We start from the raw sequence: 17,045 nt of genomic DNA on the forward strand, positions 1-17,045 counted from the left end.
TGAGCGAGGCACTCGCTTCCCTCCCCAAGACCCAAGCAGTCACACGCAACAAATCCGTTAGATGTGAAGTGATTTATTTACAAGGTGAATAAAGAGAACAAAAACGGGAGTGTCAACACTTCAGGGTGAGCCAAGGCCAAAACAATAAACAAAACAAACCTACACAAATCCCGCACCCCTGACCTTACCAAAACAAAGTCAAAAATAAAGACAGAGTCTGACCTCCTTAACTAACTCAAAACAGGAGAAAACGGGTGATCAAAAGAAATGGCAGCTCACCCCTACCCACTCCACTTCCACAACTTTCGCACGTATACTGCAGCCAGCGGCTACCACAGGACTACTGCTGGGTGATGAGGAGAAACGCGAGGGCCTCTCCCGCTGTAACACTCCAGCCTCCTTTTAATGGGCGGGTCCTCCAGCTGGATCCAATCACGCCGGGGCAGTAAGTCCACGCACCAATCGGAACAGGGCCCTGGCACAGCTAAATTAACATAGACAAAAACACAGCACTTGCACAAACAAACACACGGACATACAAGTTCGTAACAATGGTGATTTACTCTCCAAGGCAGTTTAAGCTTTACAAAATTCACATACAAAACTGAACCTGAAGAAATACATTCAGCCACTGAGGACTAACAATTTCTAAACTTCAGAGCATCTGCTTCTTCTTACTGAGAACATCCAGACTGAAGCAAGGCTAGAAAATGGAAGAAACCTCCAGAAAGGTTAGTAGAAGCAGCTCAGTCGTAGTAAAAAATATTACTATCCTTTGCTAGGCACTTAGAGTGAGGAAATACCCTTCGTTCAGGTTTCACTTAATGCAGTGGTTCTTAACCTTGTTGGAGGTACCGAACCCCACCAGTTTCATATGCGCATTCACTGAACCCCTCTTTAGTGAAAAAAAAAAAAAAAATTCAAATTCAAGACATAGATATGTTTTTATTGGTGCACAAAATGAGCCGTGCATGTCATGGTGGAGGCTCTGCCGAACCCCTGAGACCGACTCACCGAACCCCTAGGGTTCGATCGAACCCAGGTTAAGAACCACTGACTTAATGTATTCTTTTAACCAAGCACACTTTCATATGTGCTAATTACAGACCAAATTCTCATTGATCTAAGCTTTTCTTCTGCTACCTAAGGCAAGGAGTAAAGACAACTGATATTAAAACACTTTACATGCATCTGCCCACAGCTGATGGAGCAGATATATGGACTGGAGATGCTGTATGTCACAAATCTTCCTCATTTACAGAGGTCAACTAAAGTCAAAATATTGTGTTATGTTCAGGAGATCACCTGAACGCTACATTAATTCCAACAAACAATTTCCACGAGCAGACAAAGAAAATGAGAAAATGATTTCCAGAGAAGGCAGGATACAGGAGTGTAGGGATTGTAAAACTCCCTGTAAAACCTCCCCTCCCAGATATTTTTAAGAGCGATGCCGATATTTGTTGATTTAAAAATTTGATATATAGGCTGATATTTTCTTTTTCTTTCAGACATAAAAAACATAAACAGATTTCATTAACATTTGTTATGCTTAGCTATTTGTCAGTGTGTTACATTGTTCAGCAACACAGTAATGTAACGAGTTACTGTACTAAATTCAGTAATCACATCACGACGTGCATTACAAATCTGCACAAAATGGGAAAATAGAAAAAAAAGAAGAAGTGGATCTTACTTTACTTAGACTTCACCTCTGACGTGTTTATTTATTTAAAAAGAAGTTTGTGGTTTCAATCCCAGCTGTGCTCATTACTTTTACTTTTATTTTGGAAAAACATGTTTAAAACTATCCAAAAAGAATAATACCTATATCACACTGAGTACGCTGATGTCTTGTAGGCACTAACAATGGAACAATTATCATTATGCTTTAGCAGTGAATCTGTCCCTGGATAAACCAACAAGTAGATTTAAAAAAAAATTAAAGTGATTGCATTTTAATAAACTGAAACATTTTCCAAATCTCAAAAGCTATTTTCTAAACTATTAGTATTTCTCATGTTGTTAATTATTATTTGGTGAGGTTATCTGCTGGTCTAAGATCAGAATATTACTTTGGGCACTGTCATCAGTCAGATTAGGTTTTCTCGTTTTGGTGATTAATCTTCCCATTTTTTAATCATCAATTAAACATCCGTCCATCCATTCGCTTCCGCTTATCCTTTTCAGGGTCGCGGGGGGCGCTGGAGCCTATCCCAGCTGTCATAGGGCGCAAGGCGGGGTACACCCTGGACAGGTCGCCAGTCTGTCGCAGGGCCAACACATAGGGACAGACAACCATTCGCACTCACATTCACTCGCACATTCACACCTAGTGGTAATTTGGATTATCCAATTAACCTATCCCCACAAGCTGCATGTCTTTGGACGGTGGGAGGAAGCTGGAACCCGGAGGGAACCCACACAAACACGGGGAGAACATGCAAACTCCACACAGAAAGACCCCAGGCCTGATGGTGGAATTGAACTCAGGACCTTCTTGCTGTGCGGCAACAGTGCTAACCACCGTGCTGCCCATCAATTAAACAATTGTACATATTTAAAAATATAAATCTTTCAAATTCACTGCTGAGTTTCAGTCACAAGCCTTGCTTCTTATTCCTGTTACAGATGACACCTCATGCCCTCTGCTCCGCTTGGCTCTACTCATCTGCTCACCCAGCTCAGCCATTCTGCCTTGGTATGTAAGGTCCAAGTATAGAAACTATTGACACTGCTCAGTTTCTATGAGCCTGCATCAGTACTGTCAAAATGTTCATCTGCATCATTCAAACAAGCTCCAAGTCCCATCTGCTGCCACAACTCTACATTAACACTTCTAATTGATATGTGACGATTAGAAAAACACGTGATTGTGTGCTGAGGTAAAGTACAATACTGAGAACTAAATTATCTTTGTAACAGAACTCAAATGATCTCTTCACTATGTGTTTGCATATTTCCAGTCAAGTTAGCAAATACTGCTAAAAGCTCTACACTGAGTCCTCCTCCCTAACCAGGAGATTTAAAGTCATTCCAGTGACATGTCACAGTCTAGTGTCAAGTCATGTTTTCAAAAACAAAACAGCCGGGAATGGCAGCGAAGAGACAGACTGCACAGCTGTCACGCTGGCAGCAAATGGAAGACACATTTGTGTAATGTGTGTACTTTGTGTGTGTCCAACATCAGCGACACATATGAGGGTGAAGATATAAAAATGCCTCTTGATATACTGTACTTTTTAAAAACACCACCACAGATAAATGACATATGTAAAAGCAACACCTCTCAGACTGTGTCAGCAACAATGAGACACTGTAAACGTCACAAAGAGGGCTGTGTACATGTTTAGCTGTTCTTTCTAAATATCAGTGTGTAACATCTCACATTTGGGGGATGACCTAACTACTTGATGTGCGTTACTTAGGGCTGAGAACCAATAAGCATATTTCCACTAAAACTGAGACGCTGGAGTCCCAGGAACTTTTTCCCAAAGAACTACAAGGTTCCTTCATATTGTTACTTGTCTGTGTTTCTACAATACTCTCTTTTCCATTGATGTTTCAGAGCTTATTAGAAAGAAAAAACAAACATCCAAAACAGCCTCCCAAATGTTCCTAGTTCTTAGGGGAAGTGGTTCCAGCAGTGAAAAGGCCCCAATAGTTTAGCTGGAGTAACTGTAGTATCTGTATTTATACTTCAGATATGAATCTAAAGCCTATGACATGATTAAAGTGAAAAACAATCGATATGTGACGAAAACTTTCTAAAAAACACTATGGGCACTGGTAATTCTTTTTTGTTGGCACCACCATAAAACACAACTAAACAACTAATAAAACTGTGAATTCAATCTTCAGGAGTGCCACTGAAAAAAACACTAGACTGTGAGCTTTTAATATTTCAGCTCAAACTAAATCAAACCATTTGATAGCAGTTACAAAGCTGCTATCACACTTAAACATACTACAACACCATTTATGGCATATAATTTGCATTAACTAACGTCATAACCTTTGGTACATTTTCTTAAAATAAATTTCCTCAAAACAAATCTCAACAAGGGCATATCTTACTCTTATTAAATGAATGCATTTTTTAAAACTCATGGGAAATGAGTGGAAACCAGCATTGCACTGGAAAGTAAAAGATTTAAAATGATACACATGGCAGCTGTGTGTGTGTACCTTTTAACTCTCTGGATTACAAATGTACTGAGAGGGTAGGAACATTACAATTCATGTGTACACACAAACGTATTGATGATATTGCACTTAGATGTACATGATAACAAGGCGTACTATCCAACTTACCTCTGTTACACACAGACAAAGCGAGAGAATAAATTTTTATTACCCACGCATCCTGAGCCACTGTGCTATTTGCTTTTAACCAGCAATACCCATTTTTCACTCTTGCTTCCTCTTCTGTCTCACCAGAGTGGGCTTACAGGGATCTACTCAACCCTCTACCCCCATTTTCAACTCTCTTTGTCATTATTATGGAGAAGTATAACCCATTTGATGAAGCTTCTTCAAGAGAATCTGAGTGAGGTCAAAGGTGGTGAAGCTAATCCCCACTGCAATAGGTCCTTTAACCCAGTTCATACTGAGACCTTTGTAGAGTCCGCGGATAACCCCTTCCTCGGACACAATCTCCCTCATGGTCCCCAGGATGGTGCGGTACGTGTGACCTGTGACACCCGCAGTCTGCATCCGCCGCCGTACTACATCCAGAGGGTAAGACGCAGACTGGCCGATGAGACCTGCACAGGCTCCAAAAGCCAGGCGTTCGTATGAGTAGGGCTGCTGGCGGCCGCTGTGCTCTGCGTGGAAGAGAAACATGTGAGGTTTAAGTACTGTACATGAACAGCAGCTGTGCACAGAAGGAAAGGAACAGGGCTAGATCAATACAGATAAACATGTGGCTGTTGAATACCTGCATGCAACTTCTTCAGTGTCTCATAGGTAAAGAAGCTGAGGCCAGCATAGGGGGCAACACCCAGTATGGTGGGAGTAAAGCCTCGATACAGTGTTTTCATGCCCTCTTCTCGAGAGATCCGCACAAACACATGCAGAATGTTACTGTACCTAAAACAGAAAAATATTAAAAATATAAATGTGTTTTAGTAAAAGATGGATGAGAAATTCAGAAGAAAAGAAAAAAAAATGTACTTTACATCTTAGATCATAGAAGTTGACTCAGTCTGCACAAGTGTGCAGTTAAAGTCCATTAGAGGCTAAATAGGATCACACAATACCCCAGCTGACTATACAGTGAAGATGTGAAAATGTGCTGTAGTAATATCTTCTGCATTATGGTTGCACGACCAACTATGTTTATTCTCAAAACAAATGAACAACATTTCAGGTTTTTAGTGATGAATTTGTCTAAAGTGACATAGTGACACATAAAAATCTATAAATGACTCAAGAAATTGATTTAAAACACAATTACACAGCTCTGAAGACAAAAGGAGGTCTAGCCCAGTACAAGCAAGGTGTACCTAATGTAGTGGCAAAGTGAGTGTATGTATAACTACCCTAAACATTAACCATGTTTCATGACCCTTGGATTGTTTTGCTGATGCTATTAACAAACTCCCCAACTATGCCCAGAAGACAATTTATAATAACTTCAAAGTTGGCTTACATTTCCTTTGGCGTTACAGCCATCCTCGCACGCACCATATCAAGAGGATATGTCATCATGGCGGCAGTGGTACCAGCCATGGACCCAGCCAGCAACCTTGGGACTGGAGGTAGGGCACTGCAACCAAAAAAAGGAAAAAACCCGTCAGCACTTCAGCCCTTTTATGTCTTTACATAAGAAAACATTTCATAAACAAGCAAAACACAAATACGTACTTTCCCTGAAAGCCATAGTAGCCTCCCAGCAGGCCCTTGTACTGCTCGTGTGCGCAAAACTGGATGGCAGCGTACGGGATGACTCGCACCATGGTGGCAGAGTTTCCCCTCCACAAACTGAAGAAGCCCTCCATCAGGTAGGTGCGGTAGATCAACCTGTAAGCTTCCTTTAATTCAGTGTGCACAAAGATATACTTGCTCACATTAACACGAAATTAACATGATGCACAAATATGTGTACCCAGTTTTATTTCTGCTAAATAAAAACTAAAAAAACAAACAAACAACAAAAAAAACGCTTATAAATAGGAAGCATGCTCAAACATACCTTGGCAGAGAATCTTGCAGAAGACACTGAAAAACAAAATACATAAACAATATAAAAACCATACCACCCTTATTTGTAAAGCACTTTAAAATAAACCAGGGTTCACAAAGTGCTGTACACATACAAATGGCATAAACAGAAAATAAAATCAAAGATGTTAAAAATAGAGATTCTTTAAAAAATCTGCAGTGTTTCTCACAAGTCCAGTCACTTTTTAAGTAATATCAATAATATGATTTTTTAGGTATTTCCACACTAGTCCCAACAAGATGTAATCACATATGTCCTTTATTCAGGTCACTGTTGTAAATTAGCAGAGCAGCCAGCTTGCCTTGGAAGATGATTTTAGTTCTGTCCAATGGGGCGACAGCTGTCTTGGCTACAGCTCCTGCTAAAGCCCCCGAAAAGAGCGAGTTGATAACAGACCGAGTCTGTTTCATCCCCTGCAAAGACAAATAATCACATTTTAGGTTCAAACAGAGACACTGTACATTTGCAAATTGTTGTGTTTGCTATAGTGTTGATCAGTAAGCAGGGGTTACATCAGGATAACAGTTGACAAATAACTAACCAGCTAACAAAACCTCCCAAATAGAAGCAGATGTGGTTAAATGAAACAGAGGGGTCATGAAGCTCCAAAGACCTGCTCAGTTCATGAATTTCATTTTCAGCTAACAGAATGAGGGGTCTCTAGTGCACAGTACAGTACTAAAATAGTGTTACAATGCCACTATATTCTGCAAATAACATATGACTTGATAGGATGCAATCACAGAAGTGATGGGACAACTGTGGGGGAATGAATAATCATGTGAGTAAACCCATTTAAACATAACTGTATGATAACATAAGGCATATTTATATATCCATTACACACATACACAATTTTAGAAATGCATGCATGCAAATAAATATATCTAGCTAAACTGTCTAACTATTCAATTTAATAGTTCAGTTAGTAAGATAAAGTCCCTACAATAACGCAGATAAAACCCCAACAATTAAACGACCCCCTAACTGCAAAAACCTGGTAACAGTGTGAAGGAAAAACTTCATTTTAACAGGAAGAAACCTCCGGCAGAACTGGACTCAGGAAGGGGCAGCTATCTGCCAGAATCCGTTGGGGGTGACAAAAATGGCTGACTCCAGAAATAATTGTACAACCCCCTGGAATGTCAACATTAACACAATAATGACTTTTTTTCCTCTAAACACAATTAGTCACAATTAAATAAAATTTATTAACAAACCTGAGCTGTATGATTACCCTGATCCTGTATAAATGTGCTCACCTCTGACTGACTGGAGGAAGCCAGTGGGAGCACTTCACCCTGTGTGAGTGATGCCCGTTGTTCCTGGACTCCACTCCCCATCCCCGAGGATTATGAACCAAGCACGCTCATGAATTGAACCGCTGGTGGCAGCGGTGATGCTGGTGGGGAGTACAGGAGGCTAGAAGCTACAGGGAAGAAGGAAAAAAAGAGGAAAAACAAACACAGTTAAGTTTCATGTCAGTCTAAGTATTTTTAAACAGATTTTCCTGTTACAGCAAGGAAGTTGTTTGAAAACCCTTTTTCCTGGTATGCCTCACCTCAGAAAAAATGTTCATACTCCACATTACACAACTTTTAATGAATCAGAACAAAAAGAATATGACGTCAGCACTGTCATCCACTCTTTGTTTATTTTCTCTAAAATATTCTTATGTCCTTTTACCTGATTGTCCACCCGCCACAGTTTGATAACCAGTGCTCTAATTAGACTGCATGATTATTTATGGCCTCAATGAATCATAACAAGTACCACAGAATCAAAGTCTGGTCTCAAATCTATTCTACTTAACCGCCCTCTTTCTTATATGCTTACAACATGAGTTGAGAAACAAGATGTTTATCTGTACACAATAAACTAGAAATACAATACACACCGATGTGAATAACTACCTCAAGAATAGCCCACTTACTCTGAACCACCTGCCCTCATGAAAACTGCAGCTAAGTGGAGGCACAATAGATCACTCCTGAAGGACAGAGGACTTGTAGGTGAAAGGTGTCTGAGTGACACAAGCACTCCTGAATCCTCTCCCTTGCTGGAAACAAGTTTGCAGTGTAACCACAACTTTGAACATTCAGGACAATCCTCCAGATCTCATCGATAAAGACAAGTTGACCTTTAGAAGACAAACATTATTTAGAGTGAACTCACTGATTTTAACAATAGAGGTATTTGCATGGCTTTAAAGAACTAATCACTTCACCACATAGATCACATATTCATGTAATGTTCAACCCATCCACTCTGCTTTATCAAGTCCAAAGCTATCAAATATCTAAACCTGAGCTGAAGGAACACCAACAACAAGATGCAAATTAGTAATTCACATCCAGTCTACACAAGATCTACAAGTTTCACACATTCAGAAGAAAGAATGAAAATGATCAGCAACTCTTTTTCTTTGGGTTTTCATGTGAAGAATTTTACTTATTTGTGTTTTTTGTTTGTTTTTTGTCATCATGGGACACACGGATACTTCATCAGTATAAGATCAAATCTGCTTATGACTATGACTAATGTTTATCTGTTGTGTAACATTCATTTTCTGCTGTATAATTCTTCAAGCATGATGAACAGCTGACTTGCCCTAAAAGTTTTTCTTGTTTACAGTTTTGCCAACAAACTAATACTGGCACTGGTATGATTAAGTGATGATCTGCCCTTTCAGATTTATATTATTACAGAGAATATGGGTCACTTAGTTTTTGATATACATACAGGCTCAGTACAGGATTTGTGGATGCTGAATATTTGTTAAAACATTAACAAAACAGCCCTTAGAAACACCAGAGTTCAAGAAGAAGCAGTGAGAGGCTGGCGAGAGACAACAGTGAAACTGTAAACGGAGGGTTGGCTCAAAAGTTGGGTCAGAGGCAGCAAATACTGGCAGCAGTGCAACAGGCCTTGTACCCACCTTTTCACAGCAGCCACCATCCCAAATCTCAGGCCATCTCACACCCCTCCCTAAAGCTTCTTTCCCCATGCATATCATCTTACAGTTCCTTATTCCTCACTTGTTTCTGTCCTGCTATGTCTAATTTGTGTGCCTTAGGCTTCATTACTCTGTAATACAGGACAGCATTCCCATGCTATACACATGCAGCAGTGGAGATTTTATAGAAAGTGTATTATCAAGAATAAGGGAGTCAAAAAAGGCAACTTAATACTTATGGGTAAAGCGTGGGTTTAATTTTGTGCTGTATTTATCAAGAATAAGTCCATGAAAATTATTGGAAGTCTAAGTGGAAAAAGTTGAGAGCAAAATATGACCACATGCTAGCTGTGGGAAACAGAAAATACATAAGCATAAATACTCAAAAGGCATCACAATTATCTGCGGATTATCTGAATAATCAGCAAATGTAAGAGTGTAGTGTTGCTGGAGAGAAGTGGATCATCAACATCATGAGCTGCTCATGTTGCCTGCCTCCTTAATACATCAGTTTTGTAACAGCGCCGTGTCCCATATGTTGCCATTTGCCTCGGCATTTATTAAACTGTAAACCAAAGCATGGTTACAAGTCAACATTACTGCAGTAGAAGTGGACACTTATTCATTAAACGATCACCATGCCTCGCCTTTCTGTTTCTGCCCGCTGCTCCAAACCTGTCGACACATGCCCGCAAACAAAACACAGCCACCCTCTGAAGCAGCGACCTGTCACTGCTTACACAAACACATTGCTTACCTTATAAAGCCGACACCGGCATCAAGAGCTGTCACGTTTTGATATCCCCTCTACTGGCGCGTTATTTCCAGCCGTTAGCAGTTTCTTCAGGAGTTATTTCTAAGTTAGCCAAATACCAGGTTAAGTAAGGTAAGCTAGCCGTTAGCCCGCCGTTTAACTCGCGTCTATTTTCTCGGTAACAGCGTACTGCAAATGTTAACCATGAGCTAATGTCTTGACTGGAAATGTGTCCTAATGTTGAAGGTGCCTTTTAAAATACGTTTCTCACATGCTCTAGAGCTGCAGTGACTCTAAGTGACAGGCTTCCTCCATTGTGGGCTCTGCCGTTACTACTCCTGTCAGCCAGGCGAGGCGGTTCGCAATGACCACAGTGAGGTTTGACAAGGACGAGCGCAGGTGCATTGTGGGAAATGAAGTCTCAGTGAGGTGCGGCACGCTTGGATAGGTCAGTTAGAGGGGCGTGAGTAGGAGAGCCACTTAGCAGGCAGTGGGCCTCCTGCAGTTTCTTGCTAGAGATACAGGGTCTGTTACTATCACACACAGCTAGATAACAGAAGATGGTATCATACTGTGTTAAACTTTAATGACAAATTTACAAACTAAAAGTAAAGCATGTGTAAGGCATTCAAAACATGTACAATTTGGCCCTGCCAACACAGGAAATAAGTCACCACTTACAGAGCAGTTGCATAGCAGCAAATGCACTCATACAACATTTTACAAAAACACTTAAAAAAAAAGTTTTACATAAATAATAAAAACGCATACAACAGCACTACAAAGGCCTTTTTGTACTTATTTATACTGGAAAACACTTTCGATTCTTGCAAAAGCATCGTGACTGGTCGTGTGTTGATTCACACTGGCTGAAATGCTTTTCAGCAAATGTACTGTGCAAATATGCCTCACTAAGAGAGTATTTGCTTCTACTATGTTTATATGTTAGATATAAACATGACAGGATTACATTTTAGCCAAAATTGCACTCAGGGAGACATATTTAAGTGTTTGTGGCAAGTAGAACAGGGCCAATGTTGTTGGTTCAAATGTGAAATGTGGGCAGATTTTAGCTGGGCTACCACTAAAACAGGGATAGATTGTGGGTAAGATTAAACCCATTTACATCTGCTGTGTTTACAGACCTCAAAGAAAACCCTAGGGCCACAGGTTGTTGTAACTTTTTGTTGAAATACAGCAAATTAAATTGCTGGTTAAAAAAAATCATCTTGAAGCCTCGAGTCTCACTATCTTTGTATTTTCAAACCTGACAAGACAAGAGAGGGGTGGACTCACTGAGATAACAAGGGTCAGGGCACTTTCTCATTTACAAGCCTGCCACACCCTAAAGCACACCCTTCTTTGTCCCTCTTCATGCATTTAATGACCACATGTTTTCAACCAGATGTGAAACTAAAGCTGAAAGCTTTTCTTCATATGCTTTCAAATGTTTTTTGTCTTACTTCAGCTAGCTAGGCTACTGGCTATCAGTACTACTAACAAAGTATCAAACATGGTATCTTAAACCTGGATTAATTTTAATGGACACCATAAGGCATCATCTGTGCCTACAAAAATACTATCCCATAGTCCTATAGAAGTCGAAAAGGGAAAAAGAACAACAATCTTGACTTTTGTAAACCATAAACCGATGATTTTATGGGCTCTGTCACATATTTTAGGACATACTGAATAAAAACTCAGTCTATTTTGTAAATTTTGGTCATCTTAAGTGTCAGAAACGAAGATTATTCAAGATAATCTCATTAGCTAAACAACTGTGATTGATTGCCAGTAAGCACGTGCTGTCACAGTTCCCTCCCTCACTCATCACGTCTGATTTCAAAACATCAAGATGGTATGGCAAAAACTCTCAGCTTGAGGCATCAAAACAGGGCTTCACAAATCACTGAGTGACATCACGGTAGCGACAGCCATCTTTTATACTGTCTATGGCTATTGATTGTTGTACTTTAGTGGTTAAGTGGCTAACTAACAAGCTATTTTATTTTTTCATACGAATATGGAAGGAAGACTGACATCACCAGCGTCTCTCCTTCATCATGTGGCTGCATGCAATGGCAGTTGATGGTTAAGCCTCACCTAAACCTCTGCCGGGAAATGAAATCACAGTGGGCGGGACTGAATGTCTGCTATTAAACCCCCACCCCATCCCTGCAAGGTGTGTTGAACATTCCTTGCGAACCTTCTGCAGTGGTGCTGTGCTCCACTTTCAGTTGGTAAGGCTGCCATGTTTGCCGGTCCACAGCTCCCGAAGCTCCACCTGACATCCCAGATCTCTCAGGGCCGCTTTGCCTACATCACCGCAGTCTTGATGGTTCTGCAGCGCCTGGGCTATCAGCGCTTCTGCTCCCATCTCCAAGATTGGCTGGCTGAAGTTACGCATTCGTGCGACCAGATTTCTGAGCACCATACACCCTTGTTTCTGTAAAGAGCAGAACACCAAACGTGAATCACAGTCACAAAGACTCCAGATCCCAGGGAGCATATTGTTCACTGACGACATGATCTTACCTGCACGTTCACCACATCGGTATGAGTCTTCATAGCCTGCAGGGCAGCCAAGGCACCTCCATTCTCCATGATGGCCGTGCAGTTGTTGGGTTTACGTAGAGCAAGGACAGAGAGGCATGCACAAGCCTGCTCGCACACCTATGGCAGAAAGTGAGCACAATCTTAGAACATCTTAGAGGATTCTTTCAGTCAGTGTATCCCTCATTTGTGTGTTTGTTTGTTTCAATGCACATAGACCAATTTAGCATGATTTAACATGTAGGTACAACAGTGACACTCACAGCAGAGTTGCTCATGTGCCTGTTCATGGCGATGACAATGAGCTGAACTCCACCAGCATTAACAACAGCGTCTTTCACGTCATCATTTCCTGCTATGGCTCGGATCGCGCTAAGAACCTGCCGAACCAGCTCCTGCGGGAAGACAAACACTTCAGCGAAAAAAAACAAACCTGGACTCTATCCTCATCACGATCTTTGCTTCTTGTACGTTACCGCTGACTCATAGCTGTCTGCGAGCAAAGTCATCATGAGTTTTAATCCACCCATATCACAGATGTCTTGACAGAACTCATTCCGTACAGCCAGACGGGATAAAGTCGCACACAGCTCACTCAAAACAGAAGTGTTGCCAAGGTGAGCTGCATGGAAGATATCCAAGAAATCAAAATTATTTAAGTGTACCAGCAAATACAAAGCGACTAGAAAGCGCAGAAGCTAAATCTATATTGATATGATCAGCTGGCCTTACCTTTGGCAGCCTCAATCAACACCTTCAGTCCGCTGTGTTCAAGAACAATACTCTTGGCGTGTTCATGAGCGTGCCCAAACGTAACCCGCACGTCATCATCAAAGGTCATGACTCGGAGAGTTGCGCAGGCCTCCTTAACCATCTCCGCACATTCACCGTGCTGTGTGATGGCAACAGTGAGCAGCGGCAGGACGCCGCCTTTAACAAAATCCTGCCTGTTCTGTTCGTGCTTTAAACAGCAGTGCCGCACGGCACTGATGGCGACCCGTGTAACAGAAGACTCTGCCTGGTACTTCTTAAGGACATCCAATAGGAACTGCCGGCCCTCTGCATCCAGCAAGTCTGGCTGTCCATCCGTCAGCGCGGCCAGAGCAGACAGCGCAGCTAATGCTGCTCCCTGCTCCTCCGTGCTCTTTTTGCAGTAGGACAGGATGACGGGGTAGGCGTCTTTCTGGGCAGCGAGGTACCGCTGGGCGAATCCCAGTGAGCACTGCTCAGTGAAGTTTTTTAGGTCTGCTGTCACACCAGCAGAGTCTCTTCCAATTCGGAGGGACTCCAACGCCTGAAATGATTAAAAAAAAACATTTTTAATATAGATAAAACTTTGGAATAAGCATTCTCTTTTCAGTAAAACAGATCAAGACTCACCTGTAGGACCTCGTGTGTCTGCTCTTCTTGACTGTCAGCCGATGATAATGTTGGGACAGCTTTCACTATGCAACTGAGGTCCACACCTGCATGAACACATACGATTAGATTTAATGCTGACTCACAGCACAACATGAAGTTCACAAAAAAAAGCTCCAAAGGGCAACATAACTTCTTTATTGACCATTTTAACATCTCAGAAGTGGCAGTAACAACAAAAAAAAGCTATTGTAATTATCAGAGTGTCAGTGCACTCTCTTCTTCATATTTGACGGGCCTGGAGCCTTTCACAGGTCTCGCTGGGCGAGAAGTGGACTAACCTTATGTGTTAATTGTTATTCAAGACAGAGGCTTCAAGCTGATTAAAGTAAGGACAAGGAATAAATTACTTTTTAGTACTTATTGCTTTCCCAACATTCCCAAAATGTCTTTACTGTAGCTTCTGTTAGAAGCAGCAAACCTCAGCCACGGGATCTATATATGAAGATTTGTTTGTAAAAAAAAAAGAAAAAGAAAAGAAGCTTTGTATCAGTGCTTTGTGCACATTTGATTGAGAAATAAGTCAATTCATAAAGTTAATCTGTCATTATCTTTAAAAAAATAAGGAAAGTTAAACTCTGTGTGTGCTCCAACTTCCTCCCACAGTCCAAAGGCGTGGAGTTAGTGGGGTTGGATTAATTGGTGATTCTAAATGTGTCATATGTGTTAATGTGAGGATGAATAGTTGTCTCTCTCTCTGTGTTACTCCTGAAACAGACTGGCGACCTGTCCAGCATGTACCCTGCCTCCCGCACTATGGTAAGCTGGGATAGGTTCCAGCCCAGGGGGACAGATAGATGGATGGAGCAACGGACAGATAGATGGCAGAAGCAAATGGAGAGGGTCACTGTGGGGACAGGAGGGACAGCAGCAGTAAAAGTAAATTATAGCTGATTAAAGTCTGAAGAGAAAAGAAGCCAACTGATCCAGTTATGAAGAGTTTGCTACTTTATTGAGGATTGTGGCAGTGGGATATAGTTTGTAGCTTGGCTGTAAGAGGGAAAGGGATGGGATGGTTGAATGCATGGCACACTTGCATTTGCTAAATACTCTCTTTCCCTACATGGTAAGTGCAGGGGTGCTAGAGGACGAGAGAACAGAGCAAAGCACAGAAACAATAATGCTCTGAATCTGGGCAGCTGGTTGAGCAAACGTTTTTCTTTTGTGCTTGATAATAAAGAAGTCTGTGTGTGTGCTCTGTGTGTCTGTGTACAGTTTTCCCTCTCTGTTACTGAGGAGAACCAGCTACAAAGACATATTCATGAGAATGAAACTTGAACAGACTGAAAAGGAAAAAGACAAAGGGATGTTGCTTCTTTTTTACAAGCACACAAATAAAGCAAGACCAGTTTAAGACTGCATACCTTTGCTGAAAAGCCCCTACACACCATGCATGAACTGGCTTCCTTTTCTGCCTTTCAGTTCTATTTGTTACTGCTCCCCCACACCTACCCCTAGACCTTATTTGTGGGGATGTAACAGTGTACTTGTACAGACATGTTGCAAAATGTTCAGTTTTGCTCTCACAATGCAAATCGAATCCAAAATTTAATCACTTTAATTTTAGGCCAAGCTCCACCTCTCCTAAAAAGTTTCATGCCAATCCTTTCATAAGTTTTGAGTAATACAGTGACCAAACAGACAAACTGAACTAATCATAAAACCACAGTGAAAGAGGTAAAAGAATGGTTACACAAATCAAAAACAGAGATTAATCTAGATTTGGCCGATCAAAAATCAGAGTTTTATGATCTGGACCGTTTCTAATGCTGCTGATGTGGAAAAACTGAAACATTTTTACTTTGGATTTTTTCAAACAGACTAAAAATTCGCAGTGCACAGTGCAGTAAACAGGGAATCTGTCTATCAGCATAGTAAGTTCACCTTCCCATTAAATGAAGGATCAAGGCTAGAGTTGTCAAACATTAAGTCCAGGGCCCAGAATCAAATGTGTAGTGAAAATAATAGAAAAAGCTGTATCAATGGTCCAGCACACTTAAGATCAAAGTGGGCTGTATGCGGCCTGCAATGTACAATGAGTTTGACATTCCTGATCTTGGCTAACATCTGCATGCATACAGATAACATGACATGTTACAGATGTTAGAATATAAGGCAAAACTTTAAAGTAAAGAAATTTTAACATAAAACAAAATAAAATGTGACAGAACCAAAAAAATAAAGGACACATGTTTCATGAGCACTTTACATCTTCTTCCTCCTCCTCCTCTTCTTTTGGCTGCTCTCTTTAGCCGTTGCCACAGGGCATTGTCTGCCTCCATCTCACCCTATCACTGGCATCCTTCTCCGTCACACCAACCTTCTGTGTATTCTCGTTCACTACATTCATCTACACTACAACCTTTTCTGTGGTCTTCCTCCTGAGCACTGCACATGCTCATGGCTCCAGTCTTCTGCAGCTTGACCATCAGTGACTTAATTTCAATAGACATGCAACTCTTACCTTGTCATTCGGCCTGAAGTTTATATCAATCTTAACCGACACGGTGTCACCCTGACAAAGTGTGTAACAGTCAGTGTACATTAACCAACTGTGACATTTACCTTGAGACTCAAACTGCTCCACAGCCTCCCTCAAAGCCTCGTCTGGGTCCATCTCAAACTCCTCCATGTTTTCCCTGACAGCAGCATCAAAGGTCTCCTGTGTGATTCTCCGTTTGGCCATTTTGCCTCGTTATCTTCAACTCTGAAATTAAATGCAACAACGAAGTGAAACCTCAGCAGTGTTGGGCGGATTCAGTCTCCACTAAGGTAGCTAATACCGACAGCTATTGTTGGCTAAAGCACATGAGCTCCATTCCCTGTTACTGTAGCCGGTGAAGTTTCCAGGGCAATCGTTAAATAAGACCCTTACTGTGGTATTTCTCGTTGTTTTCATTGTTATTTTATATCAGCCGATTAAAAGTAATTCAGTCAAATGCTTTGGATATTACCTCCGCCCTGAAAGAGGATGCTTTCTCCGGTATTATGAATGAAGCGATCACAGTAACGCAGTTTTCGCTGTCGACTGTTTGGTACTATTCACAGAGAAGAGAAGTTCTGCGGAAAAATGTACGTGAATAGCAAATTTCTCCAAATGTCCCACACAAATTTTTGCTCTTCTCGAACATAGTCTG

The 17,045-nt window shown here is 41.2% G+C and overlaps 2 protein-coding genes across 3 annotated transcripts; both read right to left on the bottom strand.

Annotated features, from left to right (window-relative positions):
* Window positions 1-919: 919 nt before the first annotated feature.
* On the bottom strand, window positions 920-10,313 carry slc25a42 (solute carrier family 25 member 42). Of its 2 annotated transcripts, XM_080293358.1 has the most exons (9): window positions 9,940-10,313; window positions 8,160-8,366; window positions 7,489-7,655; window positions 6,528-6,639; window positions 6,197-6,222; window positions 5,869-6,035; window positions 5,654-5,770; window positions 4,940-5,091; window positions 920-4,826 (listed from the first exon to the last, which is right to left on the bottom strand). In XM_080293358.1, the coding sequence occupies exons 3-9, from the start codon at window positions 7,567-7,569 to the stop codon at window positions 4,501-4,503; spliced, it is 981 nt and encodes a 326-aa protein (XP_080149484.1). In that variant the 5' UTR covers window positions 7,570-7,655; window positions 8,160-8,366; window positions 9,940-10,313; the 3' UTR covers window positions 920-4,500. The 2 variants fall into 2 exon arrangements, with proteins under 2 accessions (XP_080149484.1, XP_026004678.2); XM_026148893.2 differs by lacking the exon at window positions 8,160-8,366.
* A 184-nt stretch (window positions 10,314-10,497) lies between these two features.
* Window positions 10,498-17,020, bottom strand: armc6 (armadillo repeat containing 6). The gene is made up of 8 exons (XM_026148892.2): window positions 16,863-17,020; window positions 16,474-16,615; window positions 13,870-13,955; window positions 13,222-13,783; window positions 12,966-13,111; window positions 12,753-12,884; window positions 12,472-12,609; window positions 10,498-12,382 (listed from the first exon to the last, which is right to left on the bottom strand). The coding sequence occupies exons 2-8, from the start codon at window positions 16,592-16,594 to the stop codon at window positions 12,170-12,172; spliced, it is 1,398 nt and encodes a 465-aa protein (XP_026004677.1). The 5' UTR covers window positions 16,595-16,615; window positions 16,863-17,020; the 3' UTR covers window positions 10,498-12,169.
* Between the last annotated feature and the right edge of the window lie 25 nt (window positions 17,021-17,045).

Source organism: Astatotilapia calliptera, chromosome 18 (assembly GCF_964374335.1).
Source record: "Astatotilapia calliptera chromosome 18, fAstCal68.1, whole genome shotgun sequence".
Taxonomy (NCBI): domain Eukaryota; kingdom Metazoa; phylum Chordata; class Actinopteri; order Cichliformes; family Cichlidae; genus Astatotilapia; species Astatotilapia calliptera.